The sequence below is a fragment of the Pocillopora verrucosa genome, chromosome 2 (genome assembly GCF_036669915.1).
Source record: "Pocillopora verrucosa isolate sample1 chromosome 2, ASM3666991v2, whole genome shotgun sequence".
Lineage (NCBI taxonomy): Eukaryota > Metazoa > Cnidaria > Anthozoa > Scleractinia > Pocilloporidae > Pocillopora > Pocillopora verrucosa.
In genome coordinates this window covers 2575887-2599760 of record NC_089313.1, presented here as the reverse complement: position 1 = coordinate 2599760, position 23874 = coordinate 2575887, and the positions used below count along the sequence as shown (strand labels likewise).

General features: G+C 38.1%; 1 protein-coding gene and 2 long non-coding RNA genes across 3 annotated transcripts; 2 read left to right on the top strand and 1 right to left on the bottom strand.

Annotated features, from left to right (window-relative positions):
- The first annotated feature begins 321 nt into the window (after positions 1-321).
- On the top strand, positions 322-1310 carry LOC136279141 (uncharacterized). The gene is made up of 3 exons (XR_010716747.1): positions 322-568; positions 746-805; positions 1065-1310. It is a non-coding gene; the product is annotated as an uncharacterized lncRNA (long non-coding RNA).
- A 2427-nt stretch (positions 1311-3737) lies between these two features.
- Positions 3738-5287, top strand: LOC136278930 (uncharacterized). Its single transcript, XR_010716642.1, has 3 exons — positions 3738-3958; positions 4409-4468; positions 5085-5287. It is a non-coding gene; the product is annotated as an uncharacterized lncRNA (long non-coding RNA).
- LOC131770978 (nuclear pore complex protein Nup153) lies at positions 5281-22305 on the bottom strand. The gene is made up of 22 exons (XM_059086730.2): positions 22086-22305; positions 21454-21912; positions 18683-18967; positions 17515-17643; positions 17322-17367; positions 17125-17204; positions 16787-16846; positions 16635-16697; positions 16027-16145; positions 15900-15939; positions 15323-15472; positions 14902-15021; positions 14682-14813; positions 14228-14268; positions 13262-13322; positions 11547-12702; positions 9745-9915; positions 9445-9534; positions 8025-8815; positions 7211-7313; positions 6798-6995; positions 5281-6707 (listed from the first exon to the last, which is right to left on the bottom strand). Exons 1-22 carry the CDS (start codon positions 22191-22193, stop codon positions 6526-6528), a joined length of 4584 nt encoding a protein of 1527 aa, XP_058942713.2. The 5' UTR covers positions 22194-22305; the 3' UTR covers positions 5281-6525.
- Positions 22306-23874: the final 1569 nt, after the last annotated feature.

Genomic DNA, 23874 nt, shown 5'->3' with positions numbered 1-23874 from the left:
TTGGGATTTACGTATCTCTTTCCCTTCCACCCAATTAAAAAAAAAAACGAAAAAGAAGAAGAACTTCGCTGGAAAAGCTTCTCTATTGCTTAAATGTTTGATACCGGTTTTTTTTTTTCTGACAAATTTTTTCGGACTTGCATTTTTGAGGCAAACTAACTTGGAATAATCAGGAGAATCGCACAAAAAACCAACCTCTAAAGGGAAATTTCCTTATCATCTTCCACTTATTTTATCAATAAATGAGGAGATGGAGATCGTAAGAACTTTTAATTAATAGTTAGAATCAGTGCATATAATATTTAAAGACTTCGCCATAGACAAGGGTATTAGATTTCAATTCAGAACTTTATATATGATCAGATCATAAAATTGCTAAATATCATAACTAACTTAAGACGTTTTCAGTCATTCCCTCTGCAACTGTAGTATAATGAACGCCAAACTTCGAGCGCTGTTTTTCGCTCTGGTTTTAGTCGCGACAATAATTGGCGAGGGAGAAAGTTTTTTAGGAGACGGGCAAGTCAGGCGAGTCGGTCGGAAAAGATCGATGCTTAAAAAGGATAAGGTATAAGATATAGCACAGAGATTACTTTCACTTATTGTTTCATTTTTTAATATTTGTTGACTCCTACGATAATACATTACAACATGTCGATGCTGTTATATGCCTGCAATAATTCGTTAGAAATCAGATGACCAAAAGGATACTAAGTAACTATATTTAACTATACTCTTTCTGAAGGGTCCTGCCGAAGACACCGTTTTGCCGTTTGCAGCAAGAAATCACCGCCTCGCTCAAAAGGTAGTCTAACTTTCTCGATTGTAATTGAATCAGATGTGGTCTTTGCAATCCTTAATCACCCTGTAGCTGCCTATCTCATTATTACATCGTCCGGGCAGTGTTTAAGCAAGATCCGAACTATTTTGTGGGTAGGGATTGTTCATGATATGTATTTTAACTACTAAGGTAAATAAATTTTGTTGTTGTTGTTAGTGCACGTTTGAGATGGTTTTATGAGCTTGCTAAACATCCAACAATGATGAATGTTTTATTCTTTTAGGACGAAATGATGCATATTCGAGGAGAGGAACTATGCGAGTTGGCTAGACGCCGAAACTGCTGATGTTAAAGAAAAAAAATGATTCTTTCAATAAATATATACAACCGCAAAAAGGACAATTAGTAAAGTAAAGTATGATCAATAAATATATAAAGCTGCATAAAATATAATCATTCAATGTATTAGTTCATGTTTTGCAAACATGTCAGCTATGTCAAATTAAAAGTAACTCCGCAAAAGCTTCAATGTGGTTTGTGCTTATTACACAATATTTCCTTTTTTTCTCTCTTTCCACGGTTTTCTTATGACAATAACATTCAAGCCGGGTATAAGGGAGACTTATTTTAGCCAACAAAGCTAACTCTGTCCACATGGGAACAACAAAAGTTCAAGCCGCGTACAAGTGAGTCTTATTTTAGCCAATAAAGCTAACTCTGTCCTCTTGGGAACACAAAAAATTTTAGGCGGGGGATAAGTGAGTCTTATTTTAGCTAATAAAGCTAACTCTGTCCTTATGGGAACCACAAAAATGTTACCAATTTGGGGGGGGGGGGTGGGCAAGAGGTGGGTATTTCATATTTCTTGTCTTATTTTGGCCCCTGAACCTTTAAAAAAGCGAAATTTCCCCGAAGGGCCAATCAGTGCAAAGGCAAATAACACTATAGCCAATGAGAACATAAAGTTATAAAAGAGCAAGCTGCCCTAATGCGAGGCGCGGGAAACGCGAGCAACCAATCACAGTGGGTTTTAGGTTACATCTGATTGGTTGAAAGTCTTGCGCTAGTTATCTGGACCAATCACAGAGCGTGGAGAGAAAAACAGATGTAATCCCCCAATAAGTTTCAACAATCAATTGAAAATTTACATTTCTTTCCAGGATTAATTCTTTTCAAGCCGTGTCGTTGAATGAAATAACGTGAAAATTCACGACAAAGATAAGGACTTTCCAGCCACTGTAGTCTCACTGAAAGTTGCCACGAAGTTTCAAAATATTCTTTTTAGTTTAACGCCGAGTAAAAATCAAACTATTTAATCTCGTTTTATTCTTTATAGTTTCAAGCAGCGATTTAAGAGAGAGGATTCAAGATCAGTAACGTTTTTAGCAGTTTTTTTTGTAATGATAAGGGTTTTAAATTGTGTAAAGAAAACAAGGAAAAACCTGAGCGGCGTTTTTACTGTATCATGGTTGACTGAAATAACAATGGCTTGAAACTTTAAGAAACTTCAGGCAAAAAAACCGAAAAAGCACAACTGATAAAACGAAAAAAAGCCAGTGATTTGCATCAATTCCCCGAGCCTATCGTAGCCTCAGTCTCCAGGATAGTGTTCTTCACTTTCCTCGGAATCGCCTTTGCTTAATTGGGATATATTTCAACTGAGGGCTATCATTAACAAAAAATAAACATCATTACTTACATTATCTGATAAAGCGTGACTTAGCCCAAATGGTTTGATATACTGAAATGGTTGCTTCAAGTACATAGGCGGGCAGATGAAGTATAATTCTTAAAATCTATTCCTTAAGTGAACGGTGATTGTGAATTTGTTTAGAAGATACAAAGGAAGCCAAATGACTCATAGCTCATCTCAATGATCTCTAGATAAATTGGTTTTATCACATGAGTTGATAATGGAAATAAGCAAAGCGTAAAGAGTTACCAAAACTGACCTTTCGAGCGTTAGTTCTGCGCTTTAGCTTTTCGTTAGCTCTTCGTTAGCTCTTCGTTAGTCCTTTATCAGGGAGAGTGAATGACGAAGGGCCGACGAAGGGCCAACGAAGGGCTGACGAGGGGCTAACGAGGGGCTAACACTCGAAACATCAACTTTGGAAACTTTGCATTATCAACTCAATTGACGAAATCAAATTATCTTGCAATACCCATCACTGACGCAGCACTACAGTTTCCTAAACTGATCCCATTTTTCCAGGCCCAATGTATTTAGCAATCAGTTATTTCCTGGGCTGTAATTGTCAGTTGACGGATAAGACCGGAAATCCGTGTTTTCCTTGAGCTCTAAACCTCCATCATATGGAAGACCAGCTGAAGCAAACAGAGTTGATCTCAAACATAACTTTTCAGGGTCGTGGTTTTGCTCATACATGCCTTTTTTTATTTTTATCGTTATTTTTGTGCTTTTTCTTTTGCACGATTTCTTGGTTTTATTTACGAGTTAAATGTCTGGGTTTGGGGTTCTTTTTTTCAGTGAAAGTAATTGCCCTTAATCGCACAACCCAGGAATTATTAAAACAAAATGGTCTCGAGAATAGAGTATTAGTAAACAATGTCAATTCCTCTTTACATTAGTTTAAGAACCGTTGGAGATGATCAATAAACTTTTAAAAATAACATCTGCCGTTATGATTATCCTGACGTTTTTTAAGGGTGCTGTTTTCTTTTATACATTGTTTTATGTTATTTTAGTCTAAATTTTTCCCCTGCAATTATATCGCTTTTCTTCTTTTCCTCTACGTTTGATGTGTTTTACATAATGCGCAGGGCCTCTTGTGATATAATCTTTAACTGTGTAAATACTAAAGGAGAGACCGCCCTCAGGAAAGGTATTTATCTGTACTTCAATAAACACCATTAATAGTATAATGCATTACTTGAGAATGCCATGATAGTACCGCTTTCATTTGTAAATTATATATAAACAGACTTTAGAAAGACAAAATTCACTCTCATTCTTTGTACCATTAAGGCATATCACCACTCGAAAAACAATTTCCTCATTTGCTTCTATTAACTGTTAGAATGAAAACCGAACTTCAAGCGCTTCTTTTCACTCTTCTTCTCCTTGCGAGTATGGTCAGTGTTAGCGAGAGCTCGTTTGGCGGTGGTCGATTCCAATTCGGAGGAGCAAATGAGGGTAAAAGATCCAAGTCCCGTAAGGTAAATTGGAGGGCGAGAGAGCCATTGTATATACGGTTGTGCTGTTAAAAATAAGTTCTGAAGTTCAGTTGTAAGAGATAGCCATTTAAGTGTCAATGTCATGACAGCTTTAAAAACGAAAATGATTTCAGAGCATAAGAAATAATATTCGTATGTCAAGAAGACGCACCCTGGGGTTTTACTGAGTTTGCAATGTTGACTGTCTGACACTCGAGGATTCAGGAAGGTGTTTTTTAACGTTTCTACGTGGGACTATCACGACTAGTCGGTCAGTTCGTGTGAGTATTTAGATTCACGCCTAATTCCCCCCAAAAAACAGTCATAGTTTATTGCAGAGAAGTTGTATGTCGGACGGGGTTTTCAAATTTTTTTTAAAAGTGGACACGATGGTTAACAATTCAGAATAACGTTGTGATAAACAAAAACGTCCTGAATGATTTTATCCTCAAGGTTTTGCAAGAGTCTAGTGAGTTTCCCCTGAGAGCAAGAAGCATCCAAATAGCTGATGAGGTAATTAAATGAATATACGGAGGGTTAACGTTGAACGTTGTTGGTGGTTGTCACACTCAAGGTTCTGTAACTTCATTTAAACTCTGCATTATCTTTTAAAAATTCAATAATTACAATTATGAAAATACGATGATTATAATGGTAATTACTTAATCATAAGTGTACCGTTCACTTATGAAAACACTTTATTGTTATCACTATGGTAAGTTTTAATTAATAAATGACTTTAATTCCCTGTCAAGTGAACGAGTAGAAAAACAGAAACAGCAATTGAATTTAAAATTTTGATCAAAATTCCTAGTCTGGCTAAGGAAAGCAATTTTAACTCTTTTATATAAAATACGCCGAACGGAGAGACCGGAAATAGGCCTATCGTATTTGGAAGCAGATTCGCAAGTCTGATATGTTTAATCAGTATAATACCGCTCTTTTTAGCTAACGCGTCTACACATTTTAGCCAACTAAATTTTTTTTGTTTTGTTAATTTTCTTAGCTTAGAGTTTAATTTCAATAGAGATGAGCCACCTTGCCAAGGAAAACCGGTTACTCAAGTTCACAGAGCCAATAAACAAGTCCGTGCATTCTCAGTCACTAACTTCTTCATCTTTGTTTTAAGGGTGACATGATGCGTGTTCGACGGGATGAGATCTGTGAACTTGCCAAAAGAACCTGTTGACTGTCAAGAAACGTGTAGAGTAGCTAGCAAAGAGACATGTACTAATCGTATACTAAAACTATGATTGGTTGAATTGTTGGAACATTATTGTAGCCTGAGTGGACGGTTAAATTCTGATTCAATAAAGGATGAAGTAAAACTAATTTCTCTCGCGTGGACAACCCAGATTCTCGTTGTTGATAAACAAAGAGTTATAAATGCACATCAGGGAGACATAATTTGTTTAATGTTTAATATTCAAATGTTTACGTTTTCAAAAACAATAGCGATTAAAATCAATGCGAGGAGCAAAGTCATATCTACCCTCCCCTCCCCTACCACCACCCAAACAAAAAAGCCGACCAAGAGCTTAGATGATCACGCGACAAAGAAATTACTTAAATAGATTATAGAATATTTACAAGCACTCTTCATTGCCCAAACCGCTTTGTACTCATTCAATTCTATCTTTGTCACCCCCTTTTGATATCCCATCCCAATTCCCTTGACCTATGAAGAAAAATCCTCTCTTGGTGAAAAAAAGTTGACGCAAAGTCGTTTAAAATATTTTTAAAAAGCCACTTATAAATTACACTCTGAACTATTCACTTAAACGAAAATTTGGATCAAGCGCCAGGCTGAACTAGGCGTGGATTACGAAGAGAGATTGTTTACAGGAAAAACTTTCTCCCTGCGTTCAAACTGAGAAAAACAATCCCGTGTCACTTCATCAATCAAAGAAAAAAAAAACTCCCCCCCCCCCCACCAAAATAAAAATTACGTTCCACTTTCATGAGACATTACTTCGCTAGTGACAGTCGCTTTCTTCGGAAACTTTCCTTCGGTTTTTTCTCGCAGAACTAGCCACGCTAACATAAGAGGCAATTACTAAAATGTTATTCACAAAACATTTATCAACAACACAAAATATATATATATTTATATAAATATATCAAGAAAAAAACGAAAAATGAAACAAACGAAGATTTTTAACAAATGTCCTTGGTCTGTGCTGTGGAGTCATATCGTAAACTTTGTTCATAAAGTGGTCGCGGTAGCATAGTAATTCTAAAATTCATTCCCTGAGCTGAGCTCGTTCTTTCTTCTTTCCAATCTACTTTTATCCTAGCCGGCTTGGTTTGGTCCGTCTAAGATGGCGTCCAATAAACGCCGCCGTTTAGCGTTTTCGTCAAACGTCTTGCGACAATACGTCGCCGTTCCAGAGTGTTCGTTTGAACAGTCCGCAGTTTTTATCGTCGTCGCGACAATTCGGGTGAGTTCGCGTCACGTTTGTGTACCCGTAACTTGTACCATCGGGTAGAGAGAGACGATAGCCCCGTAACGTTTGTACTCGGTAAGTGTACAACAGTCTTGTCTCGTAAACCCAGTGCTGGGACGGGGGTCAGCGCTTGGTGCGTCTGACAGCTTTCTTGATTTTTCTTTGAGCTATATTATTGGGATCTCCTGCAATTCCGGCGGTAAACAACGGGCCTCCTGATGGAGCTCCAAAATTGAATGCTCCAGTGCCTCCTACATTATTGTTGGCCGTTGCTGCGCCGAAGTTGAATCCACCTTGAATGGGAGCTGCAAACCAAAACAAAAACAACATAAATTAATTTTTTTTTTCACTTTTCCAAAAGAATATTCATTGTCAAACTAGCTAAAAATAATTACCAGCAAGCGATGGGCCAGCACTGGCTCCAAATGTGGGACCACCACCTCCTCCACTGGCTCCAAACGCGAAGGTGTTTGGCCCCGGGGCGACCTGAGCGGCCCCAAAATTAAACCCTCCTGTGGAAGGACCACTTGGCGCTCCAAAGGCAAATCCTTGATTGGAGCCCGCTGTACCGAATGTTGTTCCTCCTGTACTGGCTGGCAGGTTGGAAAATAAAACTAATATTAATAAATTAGACCTCATCACATAGGCCAATCGGAGTCACAAATAACAGGTCATTGCAATAATAATGTAACAACGCGTTTATCAGAGAAAAAAAGGCATGAATGGTATAACATTGATGACAATAAGATCATTAGCTTTTGCAAGGCACCCCAGTATCCTAAGCGCCATCGTCTCAACTATACTGCACCTGCTGAGCCAAACAGATTGCTAGAGCTGCTGCTTCCATCGGCCTCCATGGTTTCTTCTGACGCAGGTGGAGCATTGGATGACGCAGCACCAAACATGAATGGCTGGAAGAAAACACAGCAAAAAAATATACATAACTTTTGAAAAGTATGATATTTTACAACAATTCGCCGAAGTGAAAGAGGCTAGTAGTGGATATTTATCGAGCTGCGAAGGTGACATGCAAAGGATATTACGAGTTTGAACCACCAATATTGGCGCGCCTTCACCACAATTTTTAGTACATACTAAGAGTGCGTCTGATCCATCAAGTATTTTTGCTCGCACGCGATTGGTCTAAATGCATCACATGATAGAAGATGTCTCAGCTAAAACTGAGGAATATCCGAGGACATATCCCCAATTTTCAAACCTTATGTCCACTACGAAAAAAACGTTCGTTTCAGTTTATTTGAAGATGAGAGTTTGTTTGGCTATTGATACAGAACATGGGACACGTTTGTTTGTTTTATAAAGTAATACCAGAAAAGAACGAAAAGTAAATTCCACGCGCAGCAAACAGTTAATTGTTCGAAAACATTTTATCCGCGCGTTGCAAAGATACTTTACGGGTAATAAACACAACAGCCTCCGCTTGGAGCGAAAATATGCACGGATATTTGTCCTTAGACATTATCTGTTCTTCCAAGATCACAGTTTTCCGAGAGCAAAGCTCGAGCAGATGATGCCCGCAGCAGAAAATACCCGCGAACAAATATCCGGTCCTATTTTCATGCCAAAATGGAGGCTGTTCATTCATCACATGGAAAGCTTACTGCTGTTTGTTGGTTTGATGTTGGTTGCGAGGTCCCAAATCCAGGGAAGGCTACCTCCGGCTTTGGGGTTGATCCCCCAAAAGTGAACGAGGGCTGAATACCTCCGATAGGTACAGAGGGTTTTGTTGGAGTGAACGGAAAATTTGACGCTGTCGATCCACTGCTAAAAGAAAATGGCTTCACTGGGACTAAACTGGAACTGACTGATGTGGACGTTAATCCAAATGAGGGTGCTGCAGGTTGTGTCGCTGAACTTGTCATTGCTGTTGTATTTGAAGCACCAAACTGGAATAATCCTGTTGTTACTGATGGAGCAGCAGGCTTCAGAGCACTTGAAGGTTGAGTACTTGGCGTTGCAAACTGGAAACCTCCTGCTACAGGGGTCCCTGTCGTGTTCGTAAGATTGGGGCCAAAACTGAAAGACCCTGCCGGAGTATTTGCTGGAGGTGCAGCATTTGGCACGAATGCGAACGGCGCAGAGGCCGTTGTTTTAACTGGTTCTGCAGTATTTACAGGAAAGCTAAAGGGTGACTGGGTTAGAGCTGAGGTCTTAGCTGCTTCAGATTTCGTGGCAGGTGCAGAACTAGAAGCTGCTCCAAACTGAAACGTTGGTAAGCTGGACCCCCCTGGGGCTAAGGGATTTGCCAAGGGCTTGCTACTGGTGGAAGCTGTAGAGCTGGAGTCTGCAGCAGGGGTGGCAGCTGACGATGACGGTGGTACAGCCCCAAAACTAAATGGCGATGGTGCTCCAGGTTGTGCAGTAAAGGAAAATCCCGAGCTGCCGGAATTTGCTGTTGACGGAGCAAAGCAAAATCCATCAACATTAAAACTAAACATCATAAACAGCTTGAGATCTCGGGTAAAATACTCGGGACTGCTAATAGTGTCACCCAGACTGTACAAAAATGGAGCAAAAAAGTTTTTTACCCTTTGAATTTTTACATCATTTTCAAATTACTACCGCTATCTAGACAATGTCTAAAATAATCTAATAAAAATCACACTTTGTGTCTTAAAAATCCTGAACATTAACTAATTAATTAAGACTTAATGTGCACAGCAGTGCTTGTCCTTTTGACAACATTCAAGACATTTAGAGATGTGATGTGATTCTTGAGTGTTTCATATGTATTCCGCCTCAAATAAATTGTAAATAAGCAAAATTACTGATAAAATTTAAGCTCACTAAGATCAGATAGCCAAACAGCCGCTAAAGTTTTCTTTGCTACACTCAATTTAATAATTCATGAGCTTTGCAATTTTGAGTACCGTTATCTTTTGCAAATAAACATTATCAGAATTTAACGTCTGACGAGTTCCAAACGTAAATCTTGCAGCAGTTTTTTAAATTCTCTTACTATACAGTTGTGTTTTACTTGAGTATCATTCCCCAGTTCAAAACATTTTCCTCTTCACAAACCTGTAGAAGACGACCTTGATGAAGCATTTGGTGTGTTGGTGGCAGGCCCTGATGCAAACAGATTAACGTTTGGAGGAGCACCAAGATCAACTGTAGCAACAAAAGAACATGAAGCGGCATTCAATAATCTATTCAGTGTGGATGGGTGCCAGGAATTGAGGCTCATGATAGGGCAGAGTTCTCGGTTGGCACTTAGGTACTACATACATCCTCATCTTAAAATGAAATTCCTCTTTTGTCTGACGATTTAAAACTGATAGAGTGCATCCACTGCATTAAAACAATTAACTTAAAACTAACCTTTATTCTCACCAACTGCAGGTACTTTGAGAAAGCCTGACTTGGCAGCATCAGCAATAGACAATCCAGCTCCTGCCTGTTTAGTAGACTGTACTGAAACATCAGGGTCTTTCACCTCTGGCACCTGTGGAATTCCACTGGCTGCTGCTTCTGTTATAGAACTTGATTTACCTTAAACAAAATCCAACACACGAGAGGTTCACAACCGTCCCTTACACAGTAACTTCTAATACACCTCTAGAGCTGCCAGTGAAACAGCATATGCATTTAACAAACTCTGGACCACTACAACCAAAGCCCACTGCCTATACATGTAGGAATATATATTAAAGGCCCATTTTCACCCTTGATGCAACGCGCGCCTCGACCTAATTTCCTGTAACACGAAATTCCCAGATTACTAAAAACCTTCTAAAATCGTCTTTCTCAAGAGCCATCCTGGACATATAGTCAACTGTTTTACAGTAAATACATTCGCCGTTCGTCATTTTACAGTTTTACAGTTTCCTTACAGTATTTTGAATTTTGTCCGGTAGAATTTTTTTAAGTGTCACGATTGGATCTCTTCGTACTCTGTGTACAGGGTCGGCGAAACGGACAACGTTCGAATTTTTTCACTTTCTAGAAGCGCTTGAGGATTATAAATGAAGGTAGAATATTTTCCAAGGAAAATTTGGTATATTTCAAAGAGAAATATGGAGTTATTTGAGGACCGTGTCCAGCCGTGTCATTGAAAAGTTTCTAAGTGTCAAGCGCTTGGATGGCTTCGTACTCTGTATACAAGGTTAGCGAGAAACATCAAGTTCGAAATTTTAGGCTTGCCTGGAAGCGTTTGAGGATTGTAAATAAAGGTAGAACGTTTTCGTATAAAAATTTTTTGGATTTCGAAGAGAAATATGGAAAAATATCGGACCGCCGGACGTTTAATTATTTTAAGACTGTGTCCGACTGCCGGACGTCTAGTCACTTCATTGCAGGAACGTCAGCGACACTGGCAGTTTGCGTTACAATTCTTATTTGCCACTTTGCATGGACAACAACCTCGACCACTCTTCCGAGCACAAGCACCTCTCCACGGGCAGGAAACTTCAACTGACCCTTGGTCCTATTTAACAAGGATGGCAAACTTCACTAAAAAAAATTGATATATGAATGAAAATGGGGTGGATCAACATTTTCGCTTTCCTCGGAATGCTCGCAAAGATTTTCGTGTTCCTCTTTAGCAAAAACCGATCCAAAAGCGTTTACTACCTCGGAATCTACTAAATCAATGGATTCATCTGATTCCATACCGGATTAAAACGTATATAACTGTTTTAAACAGAATTATTTTGATAAGCTCACCAAACTCATCGGAGAAACTGAGACACTTATTTTTCATTTTCTTACATATTACAAGATATTCCTTTGACCCACAGATAGCAAATGCTAATTGAGGCGGGTGAAAGGAATATCTTGTAATATGTAAGAAAATGAAATATAAAAGTGTTAAGTGTGAAGAAATTAAGACAACGTGACGAGGTAAAAATAACTAACCAATCAAAGGCGCCACTTAAACAAAAGCGGTGGTTCAAACAAACAAACAAACAAACAAACAAATAAACGACCGCGTTGCATCATGGTTGGAAATCGGCCTTTAAGTACTTAATTTCCAGTAGTTGCTTCTGCCTGTAACATCGGAAAAAGGCAAATCTTAGATCTTCCCTTAATTGCAAACTTTTCCTTAAACTAAGGATTTCAAGAAATACAACCAAGTTGGGTTTCATATTAAAATCAACAACAACAACAAGAATCATGATTACCTTTGTTAGAGGCATCAAGGGTAACTTTTTTAGTACCAAATGTATACTCTCCTCTAGAGGTGGCTTTATCCTTGTCAACAGAACGATTCCCTCCAAAACTAAATGATGGCTTACTGCTGTCATCTTTGCCCGATTGATTATTAACTGAAGCACCAAAAGTGAAAGTTGGAGCACCTGTCTTTGTTTCACTTGAGAAATTGGACAGAATTGTCGAAGAACCGAACACAAATGTAGGTAGTTGAGTGGTGCCTTCTGACTTGGTGTCATTTTTTCGATTTTGATCTGCATTATCTCCAAAAGTAATTGAAACTGAAGGGCTAGATTGTCCATTTGTTTTAGAATCTACAGAGCTACTGGACCCTAATTTAAATGCTGATACTGAGCTAGAACTTGCTGCTGCTGAATTTCCCATTCCAAATTTAAAGGGTGAGGAAGAAAAGGTCTGCCCACCGCCTACATTGAATCCACTTCCTGTACTTGCTCCTGGTTTAGCCCCAGGCCTCGGTGTTTGACAAGCCACACAATTTGAATCTTCACTTTTATTATCAACCATGCAAGTGTCACACGTCCAAGAGCCAGCTTGAGGAGCAAATTTTGCTGCTAAACTACTGTCTGGTTTAATACTTGATGAAATACCACTTAAAGGTGCTGTTGTAGTTGTTGCTGTTGCTGTTGCACTCTTGGTAGCACCAGGATTTGGTGTTTGGCAGGCACTACAAGTGTTGTCTGTTGATTTGTTTTGAACCATGCAAGTGTCACATTCCCAAGAATCAGGTGGCGAAGCAAACTTCTCCATCAAGTCATTGTCAATAATGATAGTAGGTTTCGATGATAACACAGGTGGTTTAGCACCAGTTTTCGGTGTCTCACAAGCAACATATTTTGTTTTACTTGCGTCATTGTCAACCATACGTGTTTCACAGGACCAAGACCCTTGTTTTGGGGCAAACTTTGCCATCAAGTCATTGCTGGAAGGGGCTGGTTTCCTGGGAGCTGACTCTCCATTTGATGGCTTAGAACTTTGACAAGCTATGCACTTCATATCTGTTGCTTTATTTGACACTAAACAAGTATCGCATGTCCAGGAACCAGACAAGGGTGTGAATTTACAAAGAAGATTATTATTGGGTTCAACAGGCTTCACTGTTTGTTTAACCTGGTGGAAAATAAGAGAAAAGAATTACATCAATCTCAGGAAACATTTTTCTACTTCCTAGAATTCTTGGGTGCACATTACTATCAATGCACCTAAATCCTTAATGGGTAAACAGGAGCCATTTCCCAAGGAACCTGTCATCCTCTCATAGTTCAAATTTTAGAAAAAAGTCTGAACAAATTTGTTTCCCCAATAAACAAGCTTATGTTACAGTTACTTTTGGGAAAGTTGAGGCCATGTAACCTTTCTCTGTTGCATTCAAGCATATCACTTCTGAGGCATTGCTGTCAAAAGGCTTAAATACTTGTTAAGCACTCCCAAAAGGTACCTCCTAATTTTAAGAGGATAAAATCTAACTGGCTATAGAGAGGAAAAGAAATATTGTGCTCGGGTAAGTGGATGTGTGCAGAAAATGGTCATAAATTTGCTAAAATGACCTTATTGGAGGAAAAAAGTGGTTGGAACTGTTTACATCAACCTTTCTTAGGTTCAATTAAATTTTACCATATTACTTATAAAATTCTAGTAACAAAAGTAACAGCATCTACTTATATAGTACCTCTGAAAGTCTATTTATTTCCGGTTTGTCTTTGACAAGTTTACTTTCATTGTTTGTATTACTGCAAAGCAACAGGACAATCAGCATTAGGAATGTTATTTACACTTTGAATAGAATATACAAGTGTGTAAACCACACATCGATTAGCATTGTCATTCTTGTGCTGCTGCTGATGCTTTCATGTCAAGGTGACAATTATATTTTAAACACATTATCCTGCCAATCACAGATACAGTCAAACCTGTCTTAAGTAGCACCCGAAAAAACCATCACCCTGTATTAAACAGTCAGTTGCCAAAGTCCTGAAATTCCATCCCCTTAAACACTAAAATTTCCACCCCTATTAACCCATTAGCCCCTGGGAGTGACCAGCATCTAATTTCTCCTTACCATATCACCCCTGTATCAAACACGAGAGTCACGAGAATAAAAAAGATGATCCCAACTAAAGCAGCTCTTAATCGTTAAACAAATTCTCCTTCTCAGCCTCTTTGGAAATGTATAGAAAACAGTATGGAGAATATGCATACTGATGTTAGGGTGTAAAAGGTTAAGAGGTCAAGGTTGCCCTCTACTGAGTCCCAACAGCCTGTTTCTATTATCTCCCATCAGTATCGAACAGTCACTTAAAGAAGAACCACTCAAACAAAACTAAGAACAAGCTTTCCAGTATATTTGATCTAAGTTTATCCCCCAGAAATCAATGCTAGTGGTATTTTTCAGCAAGTTTTTGTACACTACATGATCAATTATAGCATAAAATTGTCTTTTTCATCACAGAACCAATATTAAGTGATCACTCCACCATTCCCCGAGGGTGATGGCTTAACCCTTTAACTCCCATGAGCAACCAAGAATGAATTTCTCCTTACAATTTCAAAACAACATCAAGCAGGCAAGTGATGAGAATTGTGAAATCTATTGAGGATAGAACAAAGACTGTATGTTTTAACTCTTAAAGCTTACCTTTTACTAACAGGAACAGGCTCACTAAAGGAAAATGTAATCTAAAAGAAACAAAAAAAATTGGGAAATTTTGATTTGTTCAATACCTTCTCATTCTTTTTTGCTGATGAAATCAAAATAATACATAGATTTAGCCAAGCCTAAAAGCAGAGCTTTAATTTTTTTTTTCCCCCACTCAACTTGTCCTGGCCAGGACTAGAACCTGGGTTGTCTGACTCAGAGCCCAGTGCACTGACCACTGGCATTGGTGTACCTGCGGTACAGTTGAGCATGCATGTCAAAAGTAACACCTTGTACGATCGTACAGTCGTATATCCAAATTTTTTCAGCTTGATGGGTTACTACTATTTTGTATAATTATGGGGCTACGCTCTGTGAGCTCTGCTATTAATATTTCTACCCATCAAAATGTTTTCTAATTGCCACTGAAGCAACAAGTCTCATTCTTACTCACTTTGTTAGAACTGCTCTGATTTTCTGCTGTTGATGTTTTGGAAAACACTGGCAATTTTGCTTCAGGGGATGAGAACTTGAAGTTATTTTTAGCAAAGTCCAGAGTTGATGCATTAGAGGCTATTGGGGTGCTCTGAAAAAGAAGGCAACAATTACCATCTTCAAATGTCAGATAAATTTAAGAATTAAGTTACACAAACTAGTACTTAAAGAACTAGTACCGTAGCTGCAGGTTTTGTTGCAGTTTGAGGAATCGACTTGAAAGAAAAGGATGGGAGGGATTTTCCATTAGGTAACTTCAGTGGGACAGGATTCTCAACCTCTGGTATTGGATTCACAACCTGCAAAACAAAGGAGGATACAATGATCAGCTATTTATAAGAAAGAAACAGTTGCTCATTGAATACACTCAGTATCCTTCAATATTCTAACACGATGATGCAGACAGGTCAGAAGACACCAGAAGATATTATATTCAAACAATTTTCAAGCTGCAGATGGAAGCAAAATTTAAAAAAATCATCACTTCCATAAAATAAATACCACACCCAGTCCTTGTGCATATGAACAATGCAAAAAAGCTTCTAGGTTTAAATCCTACAACCACAAATAAAATGTTTATGGTGTTAAAGAATACATTACTTGGTTTTCACTCCTCTCCTCGTCACCTCTATCTCTTTGCGTGTAATGACTTGTACTTCTTGAGCTCTTCACTTTGCCCCCGCCCTTGGAGGATGATGGCGATAGCGAAATTGGTAAAGGTGTTGGAGTGAAGGAGGACACCAAAGATGGCTGAAAGGCATAAATCAAATAAATAAATAACTTTAAGAAGTAGATAAAACTACTTTGCACTATTAACTGTGACGTGGAAGTGACACTCAAACAAACTAAAACAAGGAAAATTAAAAACTGTTGCTTCATGATTTACTAATTGTCTGATCATTACAAGTTAACAGCGTTTTCTATTATTTAGGTTTTAAGGAAGGAAAATTAGATCATTAACCCTTTACACACTAACATCAGTATGCATATTCTCCATAATGTTCTCTATACGTTTCCCAAGTTGTTGACAGGGAGAATTTGTTTAACAATCAAGAGCTGCTTTAGTTGGTGATTATTTCCCATATTCTCCTGGCCTTAATGATTAAAGGGTGATATTGTAAGGAGAAATTTGGGGTCAAGAACAAAGCAAAACTGATACTATATGAGCATCCCTTACCTTGGAAAATGTTGGGATAGTGGTTGATGCTGTGGAAAATCTGCAAGAGGAAAATGTACTGTCAAGGCCACACGATACTGGAAACTCCCTCTTCAACTTGATTACTAATTGTTGTACAAGTACTCACTGTGAATCTGATGAAGTTGCTGTGCTTGCTGGGGTTGAGGTTTCTTTTGCCCTCAAGCGAGAAATTGATACTTGTTGAGGTGCAGAGAGATCTTGCACTGGAGGACCAGGAAAATGGGCCTGTAAGATAATTATTCAAGAGATGCTTTTGAGACAAATGTTTGCAAGAAGAAAGGACATAAATATATCATTTCAGAGTTGAAAGCTTTCATTTTTTTTGGTGGCCATATCGATTTGAAAATGAGCTACAGTAGAACCTTGCTAACTCAATCTCCAAAGGGGAAACAAAAAGTTAACAGGGCTTAGCTGATAAGAAATGACAGAAAAAAATTGTCAAGGGAAATAAGATCTTGTTCAAGTTAATGTGGGGTTTGAGTTAACTGAGTTCAAGTTAGTGGGGTTCCACTGTATCTATTATCTTTTTACAATTTGCTTCTTTCACATCAATATTTAGGACTCAAGCCTTACTGAGTCTTATGAACCTCCATGAGCAATTGCACTAGTTGTAGATCCATAGTTTTGATGACAGACAGAGTGGTCACTTACCAAAACCGAAGTTAGAGTCTAGCATTTTAGTAAGATAGTAAAAAAGGAATAACTTGAACTTACCTTCAGAGAACGTGGAGAACCTACAGCTCGAGAAGGAATTGGAGCTCTTCTCCTTTTCGCAGGCTATAAAAATAAAAAGTTGTCGTAAGTGTCAGATCAACTGCAAAATAATATTGCACAAATAAACAGCTCATTTGCTTTGTCATACTCACTGAAAAAGACAGGGGTGAAGCTGAAGTGGATTCGGGAGGTGTTGGTATTCTTCTGGCATCCTGTAATACAAGAGGTGATTAGCAAGTAACTTCTCCCTTTAATATCCATACATTATCTGGCAAACAGGTAATGAGAATACTCAAACTTATCAGGTGGAAGTTGTTCTCTTGCTCTAACATCAAATTCTCATAACATATTCACAAGGAAATGAGCAGCAGCCAGAGGGGAGAATTATCCATCAGATCTTGAGGGTTAAGGGTTAAGTCACAATAAATGGCCAGACCTCTGATCAAATTATTGCAGTACCACTGGAGTATTATTTACAAGAAATACTCACAATTAAGGGTGAGGACATATTTTCTAAAGCGTCAAGTATTCTCTTTGCTGTCTGACTAGTTACACCACTTCTTCCAGATGCTATAAAGTGAGACCGAAAAAAAAGGACACCAATTAAATGTAGGTTCTCAAGAATGTTTTCCACCTCTAACTCTACAAAAAAAGTTAAGATAACTTCTAAGTACAAATCAAACTTACTTGAAACAGGCTTGGGTGTTATCACTTTCCTTACTGGTTTTGGAGCCTAACAGAAAGTACACCAAAGTAAGGTTTTGGTTTGCAGCTAAAATATAAACAAGACTTACGAGCATGACTGTGTTTAGATGCCTTTACATATTTAGCTGACAAAACTGCAACATCAAGTGTCTGGAGAGCAATATAGTCACAATACCTCTCCAAAAGTTGGGGAATTCATCCTCTGTCTTTTATAACCTGAAGAATGCAGAGAGGAAGCTCCCCCAAAAGATGTTCTTCCATGATAAAATGGAGAGGAAAAACCACCAGCTTCTGATGGCTTGGGCTGAAAGGAGAAGACAGATCTTGTAAGACCTTGTATTTGTTTTTTATGAGGAGCCATCTGATAAGAATACCATTCACAGACAGAAAATAAAAGAACACAGCACACTACAGGCTTTTTAAGCGTCTCATCCCTGCAATGCCGTGAAAGCTAATCCAACTTTACAACACAACATCAACAATAATTAAATATCTTATAAAACATGTAGCTTCAAAATCCACAATCCAATTGCAGTGTACAATCAACCCTTTTACTCCCAAGATCTCACTAGTAATTCTCCTTACTGTCTGCCATACAGTTCTTGTGATGTTAGTTTTGAGAATTTGGTATTGGATCAACTTATAATCCCCTAATTGATACTTTTCTCTATTCTCATCACCTGTCTGCTTGATATTGTATAGATATTGTAAGGAGAAATTCTGTCTTGGTCACTCTGGGAGTTAAAGGGTTAACCAAAAGAAATACATGTACTAAAAATCAACATATAAACAAAGCTCAAGTCAAATATAAACATGGTCTTTGTTATCACAAATAAGCTACATTAAAAAAGATAATGGCTTGTTATGGGATTTAAGGCAGTCTATAATATTTGCAACCTCTCTGTTTCTAGTGCCTCATTTCATGGCACTGCCACAACCACAAAAAGCCTCTCCCCTTCTACCCACAGTTCTCAAATTAATGGCATTTCCAGTTTTCATAAATCAAGGAAGTATTCAGCACACAGACTGGCTATAAACATGGAAATATACACAAATAAAACAAGAAATATTTTGGGTTTTGGAGAAAATATAGTTAAAAAGTTTATGCCCTCAACAGTGCTGCAGTCAATGAAGTTGCTGGAATTCCACCAAAGCCTGGCTTTTAGCAGGCTTATCATTTTTTTCAATTTCTTGAATTGTTGTTCACTTGTCAGGATTATTTCTCTGCTAGTAAGAAGAGTATTGTTTCTCAAGTCAGCAGTTTTTCTGGCTGCAATTTAAACTATCTGAGCTCACAACAGCAAATGCTGCCATACAAATTCCATCAAAGGAACACTACTTACTGGCAAAGGAGAACCAAAGGCAGACAGAGAGAAAGTTGGTCTGTTTTTGGATAATGAGAAAGGCTGTGGACGGGACTCGAAGGGACTCAATGAAGGAAACAACTGTGGCCTGGAAGGATTTGATGCCCGGGATGTTGAAGCTTCTGGCAAAGGTTCACCAAATATTGTTGTGTTTGGCCTTTTCTTGAGACCAGGAGTTGAAAACAAGGCAGGCGTGGATGTTTTAATTGAGTCTGATTTGCTCATCTCCTTTGCTTCTGGATGAATAATGGTGATATCTTCTTCCTGTGGGGATAAATATAATTTAGCTCTGCAGAAAACACTGTTTTGGATTTAGGAAGGGCACAAAGGTAATGATCAAACATGGGTGAAACTATAAAAACTGGCTGAAATAACATGTAACTTGATGCAGTAAGATGTTTTATCATGTAAAATTGTAGTTTATGGCATCGGTAACTGCAAAAAAAAGGTTTGTGTGTAGACTTCATGGAACTCACAACAGAACTTCAGACTCGATGCTGCAGAGAATATTGATAAGCCACCAAGAAAGATATTTTAAAATTTACCAGGCACAATCAGATGTGTTGTTCTCCATTTAAATAAATTTCCCTCGGAACAATAAGCCAGGTTTTAAAACATTGTGCAACCAAATCAAGTAAACCCTTTAGATTTCCATTGACAAGTTTGTTTTAAAAAAATAATGACAGCACTCTAAGCTGCAACCATTATGGTCACCATAGTAACAAAAGATTTTGGCAGGTAAATTGGCTATGTAAGCGACCAATTTGGCAACCTGTGTCCAGCATTCAAGCAATAATTTGTAACAATTTAACATCTTCATCTTTAAGGTGTGAAATCTAAGTGAGCAATGCAGTTTCATAATTTACCACACAGGCTTTATCATTTTTCTTCTGTAAAAGTTTCTCTTCCTGGTGTGCCCACATATGATTCCTGATATGATACATGAACCTTCAAAAACCAATGTCCACCATAATGCTTGATGGAAACACAGGCACCAAGGTCAGCAACTTAGTAGTTCATGTAAGCTACTCAAAGTGTCTTTTGTAGTTTTTCTAGGGGGTTTTGAGTCAGAACTTTATCTCTGGAGATAATTTTACAATGTTAAGTTGCCAAATAGCAAATCAATAAAAAATGTTTGGCTTGGAACCCTGAAAACAAGGGAAAGAAACTGATCACTCTAAAAGCGGAACTGAAGTCAAAAGATCATTGTTAGAACAGAACTTCAGTATATTGATCCTACTCTTTCACTACCGAGAGAATATCCCTTAGTTAAAATTTTAATTACTTTATCACCTAACAAAGGGGTAGTGTTTCAAAATAACAACAAGCAGTTATGTACTCCTGAAAGTCTATAGAATGAACAGACCCATCAAAGTAAGGTAGGTAGTTGTTCAAAACTGACATCTTTGAAATTGAGACAGCCACGTTGTATGGCAGGCTTTTATCAGGGTTTATTCCTGCTTCTATAATTACAGGGGGCCCTTCACCCAGAAATTAAAGGCAAAGAAAATATTTGAACATAGTTTTGTCCTATCAGTGAGAAAACAAAAGAAGAGAGAGGCCATTGAGACAGGAAAAACAGTATTAGGTTTAAATTTGGTTTTATACAACAGCTATCATATCCTCCATCTTGCTTTCAGTTAAGTGTTCAAATAATTCACTTCAAAAATAAATTAGTACTTTAGGATATGGTTATAGGCACATTTTTTTCTCTCCATTTGACACTTAGACCTACGTTGTATCATTATTTTTATTTTTTTTCCTTTTGAAACTGCAGAGATCCTGCAAGGCCAAGCTCAAGAATAAACCCTTCTCTTATTAACAAAAATAAGTCCCCAGACTCTTGGAACTGTGTTTCAAGTAAAATCAAATTTAGCTGCTTGGTCATATAACTCAATCAGACTAGAATCAATTAATTGATTTTAATTGAGTTAAGTAATATGCACAAGCATCTGTGATTCAACTTTCTTTTTTAGCCTTGCGTGAAAATTTCTCTTTATGAGCACAACAACTGCTGTTTAAAACTAAACTACAATCAAATTTACCTTCTCTGTCATTCAATTAATTGATACAGTATACAGTTTTCCAGTGAGGAAATCCTTACATTGTGCTAAACACAGACATATCAACTTGACTGATCTGCATTTCAATCATCGAGTAAAGTTGTAGAAAACTGACATTTCCAGCAGTTGATCTCTGTATAATAGCCATATTGTAAGATGTATCAGAGGAGATGGTATCCAGTAGTTTTGTTTAAAAACTATTCTGACATGCATACCTTTACATCTTACTTGTTTAATTTCACAACAAAAACATTGAATTAACAGAGAGAGTTGGACAAAGCAAGGTTACATTGTAAGAAAAGTAAATACTCCAACAAAAAGAACATGTATATGATTATTGGAGTGGAAGTGTTAAATGCAACATTACGAAATTGAGTTTGCAATCAATCGAATTAAGAATGTGTGAGCATAAACAACCATATCATTCGGAAGTAGTACGCTCACTAATGAAGCCTACAGGGCAACGAGGAAAGAAGTGTCTCGTAATTAACTAAATGATTATAAAACCACTCTCATTTAGTTAATTCTGTATTAAGCTTGTCCTAAGCTTTGCCATGGAAATTTTTATGGCAAGTTTACGGGAAATCATGCAAAACCTGTCGAAAGATAAATTGGTAACTCATTCAAAATACTTGTCATTTACCTTAGTTTATCAAAGAGCAAGTGCAACATTTAAGGTTAACTTACCTCGCCCGTTTTTGACGGCCTTACAACTTTCTCGTTACTTGAACTTGGAACTTCAAGTTCGTTATCGCATTCCTCCGTTCTTCCCGAACTAATCGAAGGTTCACCCACACGATCATCCCCAGTGAATAAACCAAACGTTCTTGCAGGTCTCGAGGTGGAAGGTGTTTCGACAGAAAGCTCAGGCTCTCGTAAAATAGATGAGAAATATCCCGGCCCGAACGAGGATTTTAACTGCCCATTGCCTATCTTACCGGCTGTTAAAGTTTCTTCGGGTCGAGAAGACGACGCTCGCTCGTTAAAACCCGGATTGAAAGTTTGGTCAATTCCCTGTGAAACCTCGTCGTGTTCTTCTTCATCGTCTTCATCTTCTATTTCGATAGTTTCTGATCTCTGGTTTCCTTTAAATAAATCTACAAGCCATGATGGAGAGAAGAAATCTTTCACCGTCTCTAGAACTCCCTGCAATGCAATACATAAAGAGCGATGTTTAACTTTTTAATACTTTCCCACGGAACAGTATGTGCTCTCTACGGGCATAAAACTTAAAGTACGTTCCTAATAAATAGAAACGATCAGTTTTAAAGAGGAGGAAATCTAAAAAATCAGCACTGAACGTTGTGTCACTCACGCACCTTCTTACGTTCATACGGACGAGCATACGGTTTCGCTGAATGTCTCTCTCTCGTATACCCTCGGATCTTGTACGAGCGAGAGTTACCAGCGCCACGCTGGTCTCCCATTGTCACAGATACTTTCCTCCCTATATATACTTGAAAATAGTACAAAACACACGAAAAACTTTGTTGTAATGTAATAAAACTATATCACGGATTTCCCACACCACATGCGACACACGACTTAGTTCGACCGCCTCTTTTCTGCTAATTTGATTGGCCTCTATGAATCACGTGCTAGTTTAGCAGTTTCTTCTCAGTACCACCCCCGCGAGAATATTTTGTACCTTAGTGATATATTTCCGACATTTTAGGCATTCGGAAAAATTATATATCTTAAAGTCCAAAACATTGTTACTAGAACATTAGTTTCGGTAGAAATAGCTAATTCGAGGAGTAAGCATGGATATTATATTGGGAATAATGAATCTGCTCGACTTTGGTAATGACTTCCGGCGCCAAGGTGGTTGAAACGTCACTCACCACTATCGACAACAGTCCTTCACCTGTACGATCAGACAACGCGGTCAAAATACAAATCTTTGTATGAAAAAACTTGTCAAAAGTAAAACAGCTTTACTACAGCAATGGTTATCATAAAAAAATTGAGGAAATTCGGTCTGCTCTGTGTAAATCAAGTTTAGCGAGTGGGACTGAAACGGATACTGTTTTTCGAAAATTTATGATAAAGTTCGGATATAAAGCGTGCTGTCATTGGTTGAAAGAACGTACTAAAGCTGTCACGCCATCTGCCAAATTGTACTATTCCGACCTTTTTCGCTGCTGGTGATCTTATTAATTGACGAGCGGAAAGAATTAAAAACGTCCACTGCACCATAGAACATGATGACTTAATGGCTACTACCCAGACTGTTCAATTTATCTTAGCTAAGTATGTAAATATTACTTGCTTGTTAACTGACTTGCTTATTTAAAAAAACCTAAGGGAAAACAGAAGAAACTTGAGAAGGAAAAACAAGCAAACAAACAAACAAACAAACTTATATGTGTAAAGTTAGCCATACGAATTTACTGCCGAGATGTCGACGGCCAGAAACTTCATTTGATATTCTCGTGACGTGAAGATCTTAACTGCTTGCGCAAGCGTAGCACCACGAATTTGGAGAGATTAAGACAAGTCCTAGAGGTATTTTGATGAAAAGAGTGAACGTAAAAAAAAAAACTAGAAAGCGTTTGTGGCCTACACAAAAGGAGAACGGCAATCTCTCAAATGAGCAAATGAATTACCAAGAGACTTCATCGATGACGTGAAATCAAAATGTTTAGCAACAGGATTATCAAAATTAAAATGTTTTTTTTTTCAGTATAAAAGGCGGGGGATAATTCGCAACAAATCTTCGCATGCACGCATAAGGCAACTGAATATGCCCCCACCTCCACTGAAAATTGGATCTATCACATCTTTCTGCTCGTGTGCCATTGGCTTTACTAAATCTAGGGAATATCCGGGGACAATATCCAAGCAATATTCGAGCAATTTGAACTCTTGTATCCCAATGCGATCAAAGAAAGATTAATCCTAAATAGACCGAGAAGAATTGCAACATTCGCTACCGCGTATTAAGAGTGACGTCATCATCTCCCGAGTCCTCGTCCAGCTATCGACAGTTATCGTGAGGTAAGATGTTTTGCGCATTTTCTAATATCACAAAAACTAATTAATAGATCAAAATATAGTTGTATACCCGTTATCATATGAAGGGGAGTGGGGGAATTATCTAAAACA

What these genes read in the sequence shown, in the direction of transcription:
- LOC131770978 (XM_059086730.2), bottom strand. Translation starts at nt 22,193, where the DNA reads ATGGGAGACCAGCGTGGCGCTGGTAACTCTCGCTCGTACAAGATCCGA. An exon ending in GGCCGTCAAAAACGGGCGAG is followed by an intron (nt 18,968 to 21,453) that starts GTAAGTTAACCT and finishes TTATCCCCACAG; the next exon opens with GAAGAAGATATCACCATTAT. An exon ending in AGGAGAGGAGTGAAAACCAA is followed by an intron (nt 15,022 to 15,322) that starts GTAATGTATTCT and finishes TTTGTTTTGCAG; the next exon opens with GTTGTGAATCCAATACCAGA.